Genomic DNA, 17,696 nt, shown 5'->3' on the forward strand with positions numbered 1-17,696 from the left:
TATATATATATATATATATATATATATATATATATATATATATATATATATATATATATATATATATATATATATATATATATATATATATGAATATAAGAAATAATAAAACACTATTTAAACGTTGAAACCATATATTTCAGGCACTTGCTTCTGTGCCCTGTTCAGTGAACAGGGGCACAAGCCTGAAACATATGGTTTCAACGTTTAAATAGTGTTTTATGGGCCTTCTTATATTCATATTACACTGTAGTATTACAGGGAAAAAGGCATTCATATATATATATATATATATATATATATATATATATATATATATATATATATATATATATATATATATATATATATATATATATTCGTATTTCGAAACTTCGACAAGAGAGATTGTACTTTTTCGCTAGTTCTGGTATAGATTTAAGTATTTCTTTAAATTTATTAAAGTGGAAATGCATATTATGTAGAACAAGGATATTATGTTTCATTGTTTGTATTTAGTAGTGAAAAAACTGTCTTATCTGTTTTGTGTTTTGATTGTCAGTATACTTGTAGTATTGTTTAACTACTGGATTGGCTGTTGCATGGTAGTTAGTTGAAGTCTTGGTTTCGGTCAAAGACGGCCATGAAGTCAGTCGCTTCAGAGCTTTAATGTAGAGTGATTCGAGCTGGTGGGGGATTTAAGAATGCAGCTATAATTGTCGGTGTCTACAAATCCATTTAAGTATTCCTATTAATTTTAAAGTACATTTAGGGAAACTTTCTTTAGAAGATATGCATATCGAAATGTAAGGAGAATTTCTCGATGCATACTTTGGATGAGGGTAGTGAAACGGAGACTGTGCTTACACCAGTCTAACTTTACATTGAGTTAGGAACAATTGCATATGCCAACAGTAAGTTGATATTGTTAGTTTAGTTAATGTACACAATGCAATGAATTAATATAATCACAATTTAAACTAACATAAGAGTGAAGTAACCTGGGTGTCGTAGCATAAGACTTAGGCTACGATTTGGGTCAGTACGTTTCAGATTGTTTAGGCTATACGACAACAATGACAATTTGAAATTCTATACTTATTCTGAGTGAGTCGGAATAAAATGGTGTCGTGACCAGGATTGCAGTGAGTGGTTGTTGTATTAGAGATCGGTATAGTTAAAATCTAGGAAAGTTTAAGGATTGTTGTGATATTTGGCGATAAAGATAAAGATGTGACCGGCTGATGGTGGTGGCCATATTAGAATGTCACGTGTTAGCCTAGCCCAACATGGAATAGTAGAATAAACTCGGTCAATCATTTGCCTAGCTTAACTGTAGCCTGACTTGATAATAACTCGGTGGGAATTTGAACCTTCCTTTCTTTTTTTTGTATTTTTAGATCATGGCACATTAATAAAATAAAGGGACGTTGTAAAGATGTACCCATGAAAATTGGCTATCCTCAGAATGAACTTGTTTATCAGCCACCGCCAGTGCTGAACACGGCGAAGGACATTCCATTTGGCCGACAACAAACAGATGCACCGCCAGTATCAGAATGAGCTTGTTAACATCAGCCATCCCAAATATTAGCTTGTTAAGATAAACAACCTCAGGTACTCTGGGGTTGCTGTTCTTTACAACGTCCAAATAAAGATGAGAAAATGGCTATGGCCTATCCTGACATATTTCACATAAAGCGAAAGGTTGCTGTGATAGGGCATTCTCACATAAAACATCTCAGTCATTTTATGACAGGGTGATGTGAGACTAAAACAGCCCTTGTGTTATCGTACTTTTGAAATCAGGGGCAATGTGCGATAACCTACTGGATCCTGTGTTAGTGACCAAATTGACAGCTTATGCCCCAGATATCGTTATCCTGTTCATCGGAGGAAACGATATTGATGTTAACGATGACGATCCAGAATTGGTCAGTAAAGTAAAAAATAAGATCTTAGGACAAGTAAAGAGATTGGAAGGTATCTATAACTGAAGGTTTTAGTAGTTAGTGTAGAGATTCGCAATGTTCTTAGAAACATCCCTAGGGATAGATATCGAGCACGAAAAAATCTACTAAACCAATTATTGAAAAGAAACTGAGAAATAACTTTTGTTTTCAATCAGTTCATAGAAAGAGACTTTGCCGGTGATAGAGTACATTTCCAGTATAATAGTTATAAGACACTGGTGAGTCTCTTATATGAAGCAGCTGATGCCTATGCCTTTAGTCAGGATTGGTAAATACCAGGTTGTGCTCACACCTACCCAGAAATTAGGTTAAGTTAGGTTAGGCAAAATGATGGTGGACGCATTTACACTTCGTAAATTAATTTTTCCTTCTTTATAAATTGTAGGTAATGGAAAGGAAATATTAATTTTTTTCGAAATTTATGTTGAGTTTTAAGATACTTAAGTGGGATTTAATATGAAATAAACCCTGTTGTGCATTGTATATATGTATGTGTAGTGAAGGGCACATATATATACAATATAACCAGTAGTGATCTACCATTAATTGATCTGAAGTGTAGTCAACTTTTAAATATTATATTTCCTAATGCGGTATATATATATATATATATATATATATATATATATATATATATATATATATATATATATATATATATATATATATATATATATATATATATATATATATATATATATATATATATATATATATATATATATATATATATATATATATATATATATATTTGGAGTTAGCAGTTGTACACTTTTAGTATTATGGAACTTGTATATTAGGTGTTGGTAAATTATAGGCTAAGATGTCTGACTTAGAAGAATTGAAGAGGAGACAGGGGGTTGGGGGGTGTGATTTAAGTCTGTGATAACTAACTGGTCAAAGTAGGTTGAAACCACTATTGATGTAGGTGATATCAATAGTATTTCTTCATTGAGAGACTCCTTGAAGGAATATTTACAGAAAGTCCAGGAACTGGATAATGAAATATTGAATCTAACAGATCCTGGAGAACAACCTGACTAAATTATGAATCAAGCTGAATATAGCCTAAAGGTAGGCACTGAAATTCATAGACTAAATTCCTCCATCACGAGTCTTCTAGCTGTCAGAAGTGAACCCAGTGCACCGATAACACCTGTTAAAGCTGCTGTGAAGCTGCCCAAATTAGACCTCAAACATTTTGATGGTGATATAACAGAATGGAATTCATTTTGGGAGCTTTATGAAGCATCAGTACACCAGCGTACTGATTTTGAAAATATACAAAAGTTTTCTTATCTGAAGGGCCTATTGGAAGGTGAGGCTCTGGAGCTGATATCTGGTTTTAAATTGAGAGACTCCTTGAAGGAATATTTACAGAAAGTCCAGGAACTGGATAATGAAATATTGAATCTAACAGATCCTGGAGAACAACCTGACTAAATTATGAATCAAGCTGAATATAGCCTAAAGGTAGGCACCGAAATTCATAGACTAAATTCCTCCATCACGAGTCTTCTAGCTGTCAGAAGTGAACCCAGTGCACCGATAACACCTGTTAAAGCTGCTGTGAAGCTGCCCAAATTAGACCTCAAACATTTTGATGGGGATATAACAGAATGGAATTCATTTTGGGAACTTTATGAAGCATCAGTACACCAGCGTACTGATTTTGAAAATATACAAAAGTTTTCTTATCTGAAGGGCCTATTGGAAGGTGAGGCTCTGGAGCTGATATCTGGTTTTAAATTAGAAGGTGATAAATATTTGCAAGCAGTGAACTTGTTAAAAGAGACCTTTGGCAGAAAAGACGAAATCAAGTTGTGTTTAGTTAGAAAACTCTTCCAAACTGAGACTCCCAAGGCAGATGCAGAATCGCTACAAGGTTGTAGAGCGCAATTCGAATGCTGCATAAGATCATTGGAGAGTGAAAAACTGGAACTGAGTGAATTAGATACCATCTTGCTCACACCGAACTACCAAGTAGTGTAAGTGAAATAATAAAACGAAGGTGTGGAGAAGATTGGCTGAAATTTGACACCTTTAAAAAATATCTTGAAGAAGATATACACAATTTGAGGGCTTTTCCACAGACTGAAACAGCAAAAGCTAATGCATTGACAATGGTATCTGCTTTCGCAGTAGAACAAGGGCAATCTGTGAGACCAAAAACAACATCGGTAAGGCCTAAAGAAGTACAAACAAAGCCAAGACAAACCAGGTTAAAGGATGTGCACTTTGCGAATCTTATGTAACCAGAGGAGGAAAGATAGCACGACTCAGAGCTCTGGGTTTGTGTTTCATATGTGCATCCAGCAAACACTACAGTTCCGACTGTGACAGGCAAGGTTGTAATAATGGTTGCACTGTTAGACATAGTGTTATATGTAATAGAAACCAGCCAAACAAATCAAAGTTAGGTGGGGCATAAGTTGGAACTCTCTGTTTGACAAATACTGGAGAAGGACTTAAGGTCGTTGTGTAAAACAAAACCCAGCTTGGCTGATAAAGATTTTGATCTACCCATAGAGAAGCAATCACTTATTGAATTGTTAATATGGTTGACATTGTGTACAACATCTTACACCCAGGGTTTAGAAAATTTGAAAATTTGGTATTGCTACCAACCATATTTGGTTACGTGGTAACCGGAACATGTAGTTCTCCTCCCACCAAGGATACTCATGTTTCATTTTTAAAACTGGCAGTGGAAACCGACGACATAATTATGGCTGAAGTTTGTGGAGTCTGGATCATTTAGGTATTAACTGCAGTGAAATAACGGAACAGGAACGGAAGGTATTAAAGAACTGTGAGGGTACTATAACTTATTCTGAAATTGACAAACAGTATGTTGTGGCATTGCCTTGGAAAGGCAATACAAGGAGATTAACTTCCAACTTTGGGTTGGCTTTAAACAGATTAAAACAAGTGTGTCAAGTTTCAGAAAGAGACTCAGTATCTAGAACACTATCAGAAAATCCTGAAGGATCAGGAGGATAGAAGATTCATAGAGGGAGTGGAATGTTTTAAAACAGAAGACTGTCATTTCTTGGCACACCATGGCATTAAGAAGGACAGTGCAACAACCCCTATCAGGATAGTATTTGACTGTTCGATTAGACAGGGGAAAGGTGGGTTGAGCTTGAATGATGGTTTGTGGACGGACCACATATAACAGCTGACCTACTCAAAGTTCTACTGCAGTTTTAGGGTAAAGATATACCTGCAGAATTTGTGAAAGTAACAACTGGACTGGGATGTACAAATCCCACACCCATTACAGAACCAATGTGTTGAGTTATCCGAAGACTTAGAAAAATTTCTTGATATTTTCTTTCTTAGGAATACTAGCCTAGGAAAGGGGGATTCCTTACACATATTCTGCAATGCCAGTGAGTCAGCACATGGTTGTGTAGCTTATGGAGTAAAGAATGAAAACTCTCATTTAATGATAGAATTAACTTTTCCGAAACTTGAGTTGATGGCATTGTTGCTAGCAGCAATAATGGCCAAATTTATTAAAGAATCCTTTGAGAAGGATGAGTTTGTGGAACTGTTTGTTTGGTTGGACAGTAAAGTCTCCTAAGTTGGCTAGTATCGAAAAGTGTTCTCCTGTGTTTGTGAAAAAATAGAGTACAGGAAATAAACTTTAATTCCAAAGGCAGTCTTGTCTTATGTGCCTACAGATGATAATTCCAGTGACTGGTTGACACGTGGGAAAAGGACAGAAATGATCTTGGATAGTTTTTCCTGGTGAGAGGGTCCCCCTTGGTTAAAAAATTCCTCTTGGCCAATAGATAGGTCATGGGTTGGTGGATCACTTGTGCAGGGTAGGGAAGCGAACATTTTGGTCAATGCTGTAGGGGACAACCTGAATGGTAATACTCACTTGCTGAATTGGGAGAGATTCAGCAAGGTTAAAAAGGTCTATAGGACCACAGCGTGGATCCTACGATTTCTGAATAATTTTATGAGTTTAATCAGTATGAAGAGGCATGGTGAATTGACCTTGGAAGAACTCCAAGAGGCAAAGAATAAGACCATTGCCATCATACAGAGAGAATATTTTCAAGGGAATACGAGAGTTTGATGAAGGGAGTAAGAAAACCAAACCTAGCTCTCGCACACCAGTTGAATCTTTACCTGGACAATGGGTTAATAAGGTGTACGGGTAGACTAGAACACGCACAGTTACCCAAATCTGTTAAGTTTCCCATACTGTTGCCGAAGAGTTACTGTTACTCGGGTAATTATGAAAGAACATCATGATGCTAATGCTCATATGGGTGCAAATGCCACTGTGGTGAGTGTCAGACAGGAGTTCTGGATCCCACAGATAAGGCAACTAAGAGTATAATACACCATTGTGTTATTTGTGGGAGAACGCAGGGGAGGCCATATCGGCCCAGTATAGTTCCTCCATTACCTGAGTTTAGGGTGCAATGTAAGCAACCTTTCAATATCACAGGCGTGGACTACACCGGCGCATTATGGGCTAAGGGAAAAGGACAAAGCCCTGTGAAGGCTTATATCATCCTATTTGCTTGCCTGATAACCAGAGGCATACATGTGGAGCTAGTTGATAACCAATCTTGTGACTCGTTCCTCATGAATTTTAGAAAATTCTGCAGCAGAAGAGGTTTCTCAGCACTCATGCTGAGTGACACCACCACCATGTTTGTAGTGGCATCAGAATACCTTAAGACCATGTCGAAGAATCCCAGGGTAAAAGAATATCTGTTAGATATAAAGTGTAACAGGAAGTTCATTCCAGCAAGAGCACCATGGTTTGGTGCTATATGGGACAGGCTGATAGGACTTCTGAAGTCCTGCCTAAAAAAGATCGTAGGCCAAGCCTTGCTCAGTTTTGAGGAACTGATCTGTGTTGGTGGAGCTGGAAGAAATTATCAATGACAGACCATTAAGTTACACGCCCGGGGATTTGAATCGGTTGGAAATTTTAACCCCCAACCATTTGATCCTTGGATGAAAGCTCAAATCCTTCCCAAAAGAAGTAGTAAACTGGGAGGAGATCTGTGAGAGGTGCAAAAGAAAGCGCAGGTAGACATTGACTGCTAGTTTATTAAGGGAGCAGGCCGCTTATAAAGCGGTGTGCGGACATCAGTACAAATACACACAAGGGCATACAGGTGACCCGAGGTCAATTGTTCTCAGTGTGAAACAGGACAGGTAAATACAGATAACAAGAAACAAAATTAACAGATTAGACACAATAATGCTCTTGACATGTACAATACAAAAGGGCACAAATGAGTAAGTAATAAATGCACATTTACATAAATAAAACATGGCTAGGTATCTTGACCTAAGGTCACGGGAGAAGGCACCATAGAAAACGGGAGGTTCACTAGAGAAAACACGTTGAGCGGGGACTTTACAATACTCCCAAGATGTAGGTAATGTCTGATTAAAACAAGTATCTGCTGGGGCGCTGGGGTGCCGCGGCTCCACGATGTCAGCTGGGAGTGCGGTGCATCTGGGAGCATTTGGCTGCCACTGCTGGGTCAGGGCCTTCACGGGCGGCCCACATCACTTTCTTGTGGGGCGTGGGCTGCGGGGCGACGTTTCCGGAGGGCTGAGGCACCGCCCGACGCCCCTCCTCCAACAGTGCAGGCAGGCGGTCTATTGACCCAGTCGTTCTTCCATGGATGGCCAGCGAATGCTCTTTTGTTCCTTGCTTTGCTTTGAGGAAGGGGCCCCTGTAGGGCCTGGTTGGCAGGCGGATGGCGTTATTCCTGATGAAAGGCGTGGGTGGTGGAGGACAGACCCGGGGGTGTGAGGCGGCGTCCTGTCGGTACTGCATCCGTTGGCAGGGGCGAACTTTCCGGCGTGTCGTGGAGCCCTCCTGGACTGTCAGGTTGTGGCGATCCTCGTGATGAGTTGCCGGGACTACGAGAGACTCCCCGTAGACTTTTTCTCCCATGGTCTCCAGGAGCCGTCTGGTTTCTGCACCATGTGGGAGGAAAACCAACGGGCTGGAAGGCCTTCACTACCGCCCCATCTCCAGCAGCGTCCCTTGGCCTCCTGAAGGTGCTGAGGGAAGCCTCCCAGAACTTTCGCGTGCGTCAGGACCCTTTGTCTTGATGTGATGGTAAACTCCGTGTTTGGCAGGGGCCCCAGGCACCTGACGCAGTTCGGGCTTGAGCACCTCACCTCGACGAACTCCTTCAGAAGTGAGGTGCTGACTGCCAGATCGAAGTTGGCCAGGAAGTCTGCACCCAGGAGTGGTGTCCTCCGTCCGCAATGATGAAACTCCACTTGTACACCTCCACCAAGGATGGAGACCCGACAGAACTTGGTGCTGTATGAGAGGATGGGAACCCTTTGGCGGCCGTCAGGGAACAATATGGTGCGCAGGGAAATACTGATACGTACAATAGGAATGGATGGTGACCATCAATAATAATTTGTATACAGTATTTCAACTGAAAATTTTCTTGCCATTGTTCAGACATATTCATGTAAACGATTTCAGTAAATGTCATTTTAAAAGTGTGTGCATTTTTTCTCTTGCATTGTTAATTGTGTATCTTGTTTGAATGTTGGCTGCAATGATCTCTTTTATTACATTACTTCTCTATTATAATGAAAATATTTTTTGATGCAATAACATTTTTCACTGGCTTGTTTAAAAAAAACAGTACATTACTTTTGAATTAATTAGTAAGGTATGTGTTCATTTTAACCCTTTTGATTGTTAGCTGCATCAATCACTCTTTGTTGCAGGTTCGTTGAAGGTGGTGCAGTGGTCGGATTTGCCACCCGATCCTGGAGTAGTCGGGCTGATTTGAGACTGTTCGCTTGTACCCAGTCCTCGCTATACGAGTGAGTTTTAAGCTTTTGTTTTTTCTGTCGATGACTGGGCGAAGGGCCTTTGTATGGGGTTGGCTGGTTGGGGGATGCTTGGGGGTGTTGTTTCTCGGCTTTTTGTAGTCTTTCCATTTCTGTGTGGCAAGGGAGAATATGCCCAGTACACAAAATGGTTTTCTAATGTCTTTTTTGGACGAGTGACAGTTTATTTCTTCTCTCGACAAGGTGCATGGGCCGCGGAGGATCCTAGGTAATTATGCCATCCAATCGGCGCCTTTGAACTTGGCGATGAGTGCTAATTTGAGGGGTTGCGGGTTTTTTTCACCATGCCGTTGCTTGTCGGTTGTATTCTGTGTGCTGTTAACCTGGGAAAGTATCACAGATGGTGTACATCCGTGGATCCTTTCCCCTTGTGTGTCCAACCAGCGCGAGATGCGAAGGAAATAAGTGTCCAGTATCACCTTGAGGACGTGGTCCGCCTTATTCTTTGATCAAGTCGGTGGCGGAATTGCTCTCCAGAACCAGACAGATGGTTCAGTTGTCGGGAAAGGCGGGGGCATACGGAAATTTGCATCGGTTGCGTTCGCCTTCCTTTCTCAGAGAATGCCACTTAGATATTGCTAAAGATATTGCTTCCTTAAAGCAAAATTGCCCTTTTATACTCAACCGTTTAAAGGCAATGATTTTTGAACATGTCGAAGGAATACCAACATTTTTTTACTTGTTTTGCAAGGATTCTAGTAGGTAATCAACAGACAATTTGGTAGATAAAGATACGACATCAAAACATACCATATTAAAACTAAAATAAAAACAATCTGTCATAATTACTTAAAAGTTATCACTTTTATCCATGTATCTGAAATGCTCTGAACTAAAGGTATAAGTATTTAAACAATCCATTTCGATAAAATATATCAAACAGAACCAACAGATTCGTATTCCTAGCGTTTTCCAGTTTGCCCATAATACCCCTTTGTCAGTCTTTGCAAGGAATTTCATTTATGCAGCCAGAATAGATTTGGAGAATTGCGGATGTTGGACTTTTGTTATGGCAAACTCAGTAAATGTTGTAACAGCTTTAACACTAAGCTTCATTTTAGGCTGAAATATCACATTGTTCAGCGACTGGGCTTTGCATGCTAACCTGGATTTTGTGGTTAATCTTTCCGACTAACCAGTGGATAGCTTTTCTATAGCTGCTTTGGATTAATATTTGAGTTTTTTTTTATTAATGGTAATTTGAGGTATGTTAACATTTCTTAGTCTTTTTGTACTTTGGAGAAAAATAATAATGTTCTGCAGACATCAATATTTGCAAAGGCATTACGTGGGGTGCTATGTTCTAGGACTAACTGTATATAACAAAGGCCGATAAATCTAATGCTGTTGTAATGATGAATAAAATTATGAACTTATCAAAAGATAACGAAAGGTACGAAACTGTTAAATCTATCGTTAGGTGAATAGGTTTTATTTCTATGACTTATTTATAACTGAACATGGTATATTTGAAATCTTGATTTCCGCGCCATTATTTTCCATATGATATATTTGTTTACAGAAGTACCTGTTGACAACCTGTTAAAATTTTTACTCGTCGAATGAAAAGAATTCTGACGTTTTTTTCAATTTCTGAATTAGCTCTTTACCAACAACCTTTGATAATTAACCATCCTGTTCTTTTTTTTATTCTTTTATCATTCTTCAAAACAGTGTCATTATTCCCAGCGATGCGGGAATAAACATGGAAACATCTTGGAACTAAATCGCTGGCTGTTGTTATTATCCTCTTATGCTCAACCAGTAACCTTGAAGGTAATGTGGAAGTATAGTAAGACGTTTGAAGTGAAGTTCGTTCACGAAAGCGTTGAATTGCTTTGATCTGGACATTTACCCTCCTCTGACATATTGAACTGCCAGATGATGACGATGTATGTAGCTACTGTGCTCATCACCTGGAAAATATATGAGATTACTGAAAAATTCCTTGCACTATCCACAAAGATGAAAATCCGTGAGAAAATATGTATTCAAATTTTCAGTGGAAAGATAAAATGTTTTTTTCCTAATGAACTCTATTTTGATGGAAAATGTCTCACAACACCTGCAAGATTTCAGTGGCGCCCCATTTTTTTTTTTTTTTTTTTGTGAGGTGCTTTCTTTCATTTATTATCAATACCAAGAAAAAGTACTGAAAGTACAACCTACTGTACTTCTTTTTCTGTAGCCATTGTATATTATGTGTCTTCTTTTACATCCATAGCATAAGAGTTAAAACCTCATTTATTTATCTTATGAACTACATGAACTACATAAATAAATAAGACAATTTTGCATAATAAAAATTTCCATTTATTTAAGTTAAATAATAGCTCAAGAGTACAAATGGCATGACCAAAATTAATTTTTAGTAAAACTTCTTAATTCACCATAGAATTATCAGAAATTCGCATGAAATTGAAAACAAAATTCGACAAACTCAGGTTAAAATGTACTTATTTTCATTTAAATGTCTGACCTGAATCGTTTTCGTACTTACCGGAATGAGGCAATGGCGTCCCATCGAAAAAAGGCCAAAAGGGGAAAACGTGGTTTCGTTTTCTAGCTGCTGAATAACGCGTGACATCTGTCATGGTAGGAAACAGAAATGAGCGTGAAAGACTTTACTGTGGTTTCCGCAGGACCGACTGATGCCAACACTTGGAGGTCACAAAATTCTGGGCAATATTGGCTATTCAGTGCTTAAGACAACTAGAAGAGAGAATTAGAGTGGTTAGACAGATTAAGAGAGATCCCCAAAGTAAATGAGATGAAGCACAAGGATCTAAAGGTGGAACGCGGAAAAAACACCGCAGTTTAACTAAGAAGCACTAGTCCGAGAGGTTGTAGAGCTAGATTGAAGAAAAGCTAAAAAGTGGGCGAGGCTAGGAGCTAAAGGAACTCTGCAATCACCCTTTTACTAAAGCCTACAGTGCACCGTCCTAGGTGCGTTGACGACACTATCCCTCTATAGGGAGCTTTCCACGGGAAAATCTAACCTGACTCAATTTCTGAAAGTCCTTCAGAGAATCTTTCATTGTCATAGTCTGAAACAACGGTGCAAGTTAAAAACTTAATGCATTCCAGGGCACTTAAGTCTTGATTAGAACAATCAGTGAATTGGCTTCAGGTTTACAAAAATAAATATATGCACTGACAACCAGGCAAGTCATTACTGAATTGTCAAGAAACGATCTGAATTAACACAGAAGACTTATTGGACTTACCTGTTTAGAGATGGCTTGATCACGTACAAGTTGTATCCCTGAGCGAAGAGTATGAACCCAGTCGCGTCTCTGAATAGAGCAAAAAAGAAGAGACTGAAGTAAAGAAAAATTTAAAGTAAAATACAAAGACTTGTGAACAATAATTTCATATGAGCAATATATATATTTTATTTTATTTCTAATCATATTTTCCAAAGCATGTACTTTGAAGGCATCGGAATGCAATATATATATATATATATATATATATATATATATATATATCTAATTATAAGGCAAAATAATCGAGTTCACATGATTTCTGAGATCTCAAAGTAATTTGCTGTTGTAAGGTGACTGCATTAATTTTTTCGCAAACTGGACAAAGCCCATGCCATGTAAGTCTGGTGTTCCCGTTTTATGTTCCTCTCTTTGATCTCAATAAACTCTCTGATAAATTATACTCTTCTCACAGACTGATGCAATGAATGCAATTCACGTGTCTTTATCTAACTCATATTAAAAGCACATACATATCCTTCTTTCATAATTTTATTTATTTATTTATTTTTATTTTTATTTTTTTTATACACCCGTGAGGTCACTTTCAGTCAACATCTTTTAATGCTGGGACCTCCCTTCTTATATCACATCAGTTGTGCCACTAACATTAAAAGAAAACATAAAAGAAATTAATAAAGAAATAATACTCATTTATATTAAAACTATTATGTTCATAAGCTCCAACCGGCCCTTTTTTTATTGTAAAATTTAGTTTTTCTGTATATTCGATGGACCTCCAAGAAGTGTTATATAAATAAGTGCTCAAGGGGCTTCGCTAGGCATACTTGATGATCTCTTCATAATATTGTAGCAGGTAGGACGCAGCTTTAAAAAAACTAGTCACAATGATAACAGAAATAGTAATAGTAATGAAAGCATACATAACAATACTTTGTTCATTTCTTTACTTCGTCTTTTCCATTTTGTTTCTTTTCTTTTTTGCGCAAATAAGTTTAATGTAGTAAAAATAATTACATCGCAGATGCCCGCATAAGAAATGTGGGGAAAAAAATGGCAGGCTATATTCTCTAAAGGACAAAACAAGAGTTATGTCAAGTTAATGTAAGGTCATTAAGTATATTTAACATCGTTACAATCGACTTCCTTGAGAAGACAACTTTTAACGAGGTTTTGGTATTTACACTCCGCAGCATTAAGTTCTTGACTTTTAATCTCTTTTACTTGCTCGCTTGTTGTTACTTTATTCGCAAATTTCTCTGCAAAACAGATTTTCATGAACAATTTTAAGGTTGCGAATTCGGTAATGAAAAGAGAAATAAAGAAATATGAAAATGAATATCGGGGTCTGGGTTTTTCAGTAATAGAAGGTTGTTATGACAACATAGAAATTTGAAAATGAAAGCATAGCTCGGCGGATGCTGCCAGAGTTAGCTGACAGCCTTCATTTTCTATTTGTGCTTGAATATGAATCATCACATAGCGTTGGGTGCCTTGGTGCCACATGGTTGAACTTAGTTCTGTACAGATTATGGCTCTCCGCTTCTCTGCACTCAAGACTGGTAACATATTGGTGAACCTTGGCCTACAAAGTAGTGTGCAGCTGTAATACACAACGATATATTATGCGATAGATTGTAATGACTCGCCTTTTTGCAGTTAGAGAAATCTGGGAACACAGGACAAACCAAATTCGTAGTAACTTCAGCAATCGCGAACACTACTGATGGGTATTTCTGAATTCCGGTCTGTAATGACTAGAAATATATTTTGAACTGCGCTAACGAAATGGAATGATAAACCAGTATGATCGGAATGCTCTGTATTGTATCAGTGCTTTTGATTTATCAAATCGATTCTCACGATAAAGGTGAGAATGATCTGTTTTTTCTTCCAGCGAGACTGGAATTTTCTCCTCAATGATTTTGTCAGCATTTCTTATTTCTTGTGTTGTATTGATACACTTGATCTGAACCCTTTGACAAATAGCACGAGTTTTGTTTGCTTTAGATGGCAACATTTTAGATTTGATTTTTTTCACGTGTAAAAGCCAAATATTTGTATTTTCTTCTATTCCATTTTGAGTAAAATAATTTTCATTGAGAACCTTTTCTCCAAAGATGCATTTATGATGAATTGTTTGATATTATTTTAAAAAATCAAGTAAATAAAACAGCCTGTTGATGTTGGTGGAGAGGCACAAAAAAAAACAAACATAAAAGGCCAAATTGTTCACAATGACGAACCCGTGTGAGTTACTCCTGCTGTCGACGACAAAGAGAATCAGCATGAAAAATGATGTAAAGCGTAAAGCAAAGACTGCATACTGGTATGAAATGTGTCGCGTAGAAAGGCAGTCTCGCGCTGCAATTTCCTGGTCTTAAGAGGAGGTTGTGCGGCTGTTTTTCGACGGACAAAACTAAGTAATAACATTGTGGCATTAATGGCGTGCAGGATATTCACCGTGTTCTCGTACCATAGATAGCACTGTTTCCACTGCTTTCAAGACTTATATTTATAATACAGGTCGTTGTAGCTATTATGACTAATATGAAGGACCAAATGGTGTACGGCATATTCCGCTTTAGAAAAGGCTTTCTCTTATTGGGAATTAGTTCGTCTTTGTGTATCAGTTCAAGGTTTAAATCATATGGGAATCCTCCCCATATTCGCATTAGCTGAAACACCAAGCGGATGTGGTTTTGGAATACAGGAAACATCTGCTCTAATTATTTTCAAGAATTCTGGAACAAACTTATGAAATAACAAAGCCGTCTTCCAGATATGTTTTCTTCTTTCTTCACACGAAGAGATGCAGGAAACTGAAGTTGCTCCCCAAATGGTGTCCTTCCTTCTATTAAACGCTTCGGTCAGGAAGACAAGGACGAGTAGTGTCCCCAGTAAACACTGGGCAATACACGCAGTGGAGGAAGGCGATGTTTTATAGATCGGAAGAGGCCTCCGCCCCTCGCGTAAATATTTGTTAGATGTGTCAGCAAAGACAGTCTTTTTTTTCCAAGCATTTTTCAAGTTTTATATACTGAAAAATTGCATTTACTTGCGCAGTCCTTATTACAGAATCATTACCATCTGCAATAATCCTGAAAGACAATATCATTACTGCATAACATTACCATTAATTAGTATATCAAGATATATGTATAACTAATGAATTCATTCTTGTAACTTGTCCAAATTTTAAGAATGAAATGTAATGGATTAATACCAATCCGACCGAAAAAAATTCTTAACAATCCAGTGATGACGTAACTAATGAGATCGAGTTTGGAGGGGACGGTTCCTACTGTTGGTTTTCTTTTAATTTTGTTTGTTTGTATAATAAATGCTGTGCCTATTCCTATTGGTTCACGAGGAGTGCTCTTCGCCAATAGTTTTAACCAGTGTCTTCCTTTTCCAGGAAATAATGAAAGATTGAGATATTATCTTAAATCTGGTTTGCAAAATTCCACATACTCAGTTACCATTATTAACAACATTAATTTTCTTATTAATTTCCGATCATTATTTAAAAATTTAAATTACCTTTCTCGCCGAGGCTGATGCGCATAGTCTTCATGAGATTTGAAGTAAAAGTATTATCAGCATAGGCTAAACATTGTGGATAAGAAATAAAAATAATAGCAATTTTGTTTCAAAACTTATGTTCGTCCACGTTTAGAGCAGACTCCAAGCAATGTGCATTAATATTCTTAACTTAGAATAGGCAGTTCTGGTCATCCTGGTTGAACGGTGAATATATTACATGCTGAATCATTCCATGTTGCTTACTAAGGGTTTCAGAGCCGATGAAACACGGTTTTCGCAACACCTTTTTATCAAAGCATCGGATAAAGTGAAAGTTGGCAAGTGTATATTTTATAACCCTCCTAATTTTGCAGTGTTATTTACTACCTAAGTTCAATAGTTCTGGTACTTACCAGAGTAAAAGTGGGTTTCTTATGCCAGAGCCATCAAAATCGAGGTAGGCTTTTGAACACAATTGACGTTAACCTAACGAAAACTCCACCCACAGTGAAGAGAAGTTTACATATGGGGAAAACGTCTCTTCACTGTGGCTCTATCACTTTGGCGATGTGGGTCTAATTGATATTAGCACCCAAGGCCAAGAGAAAGGGAAGGTTTGCTCACTTTCCCCAAATATCCCATGTAGGTGGAGCTTTGTCTAACTCCCTCTATTGCATCAGCAGGAATTACACAATGAGCATGTACCTCGAAGATATGTCATCGCCTGCATAGTTACTCAGGCAGGGAGGCAACGACATCAATTGGGTAGACTGCCCCTCTTGGCCTTTTTAATACCCATATAAGGGGCTTCAGCGATATCAATGATGGCGAGCAGGATTATCATCGTCCCCTTGATAGCATTATCATTCTCAATAATTTTATTATTATGTATTATTATTATTATTATTACATATTATTATTATTGTGGAGGTTTTATTTAACTTCCACAGCAGTTGATAGGACTAAGTTGTTGGCTTGGATTTCTTCCATTTTCTTGATATTCGTATTTGTTTCTACTTTACAAATAATTCAGTGCAAGTAGTTCATCCACATAATGAACCAGTCTATAGCTCATTTGTTAGATCTACATCTATTCAGGGCAGAATACAAAAGACAATCCATTTTGTTTATCTCAGGTTTTGACACTATAGCCTTCTGTTTGCAGCATGTCAGGAGCGGTCACTAGAGTAGAATTTAAATATGCCTCAATGATCCTCATTTCCAATTGTTAGAGTTGTAAAGTCAACGCCATTGTTTTATTTCCAGTTAATGTAACCCATTGTTATTTTCTTGGTTTTTATTTATATCATAACACCCTAAACAGCGCTTGTATACTCGCTGCAAATAAAAGGTACTGGTAAGTCAAGATTTTGAGGGCAAGCTCAAGCTATTATTTACCTGCTTCAATATCAATCAAATGTAACACGATTTATATTGATATGCATGGAAAGGAAAATATGAAATCAGTTTGAATGAGGAACATATTGTTATAATCACTGTGTTTTAATAGATATGTTTTAGAGGTACAAATAAAACATCTAACACTATACATATTAATTTACAAAATGTCTTCGTCGTCGTCACTCTCTCGAGAGGAGGTCATCATCCACGTTTTCATCGTCGCTAGCGAGATCAATAATGACTGGTCCACGCTCTCATGGATAATGTCCGATTTCAAGTACTCTTCCTCAAAATGACGTGTTGTCTAACAGCTCCTGCCCGCACTTTTGGGGCGGCCAAGTAACCATTACCCACCATAGAAATAATTACCTATTCACTAGGTAAATCTTGCCACAGGTCTTCTCGCTTCAATACAAAGTGGTAAGCCGTAGCACAAATGCAGTCTTGCAACCACGGGGACAATTCCATATCCTGGCCATTATCGAATTTGTCGAAGCCTAAATTCTTTAAGCATTTAAGCATATCCATTCACCGCCTACCTGGTGGATGGGCGGAGCTCATGACGTCATATGTTTACGTCTGATTGTTTTAAGAATCATTGTCTGTGATTTTCTCGGTCCCGGCATCAGTTTACTTCATTTTACTATAAATATCAAAACTATCGAACTTAGGCTCTAAATAATACTTGCAAAAATTAGGTAGGGTTATAAAATAT

The 17,696-nt window shown here is 37.8% G+C and overlaps 1 protein-coding gene and 1 long non-coding RNA gene across 2 annotated transcripts; one reads left to right on the forward strand and one right to left on the reverse strand.

The window, feature by feature from the left end:
- The first annotated feature begins 3,398 nt into the window (after window positions 1-3,398).
- LOC136850965 (uncharacterized) lies at window positions 3,399-3,944 on the forward strand. The gene has a single exon (XM_067124945.1). The coding sequence runs from the start codon at window positions 3,399-3,401 to the stop codon at window positions 3,942-3,944; it is 546 nt and encodes a 181-aa protein (XP_066981046.1).
- Window positions 3,945-10,578: 6,634 nt separating this feature from the next.
- LOC136851237 (uncharacterized) lies at window positions 10,579-12,127 on the reverse strand. The gene is made up of 3 exons (XR_010856826.1): window positions 12,056-12,127; window positions 11,329-11,415; window positions 10,579-10,744 (listed from the first exon to the last, which is right to left on the reverse strand). It is a non-coding gene; the product is annotated as an uncharacterized lncRNA (long non-coding RNA).
- Window positions 12,128-17,696: the final 5,569 nt, after the last annotated feature.

This window comes from Macrobrachium rosenbergii, chromosome 23 (genome assembly GCF_040412425.1).
Source record: "Macrobrachium rosenbergii isolate ZJJX-2024 chromosome 23, ASM4041242v1, whole genome shotgun sequence".
NCBI lineage: Eukaryota > Metazoa > Arthropoda > Malacostraca > Decapoda > Palaemonidae > Macrobrachium > Macrobrachium rosenbergii.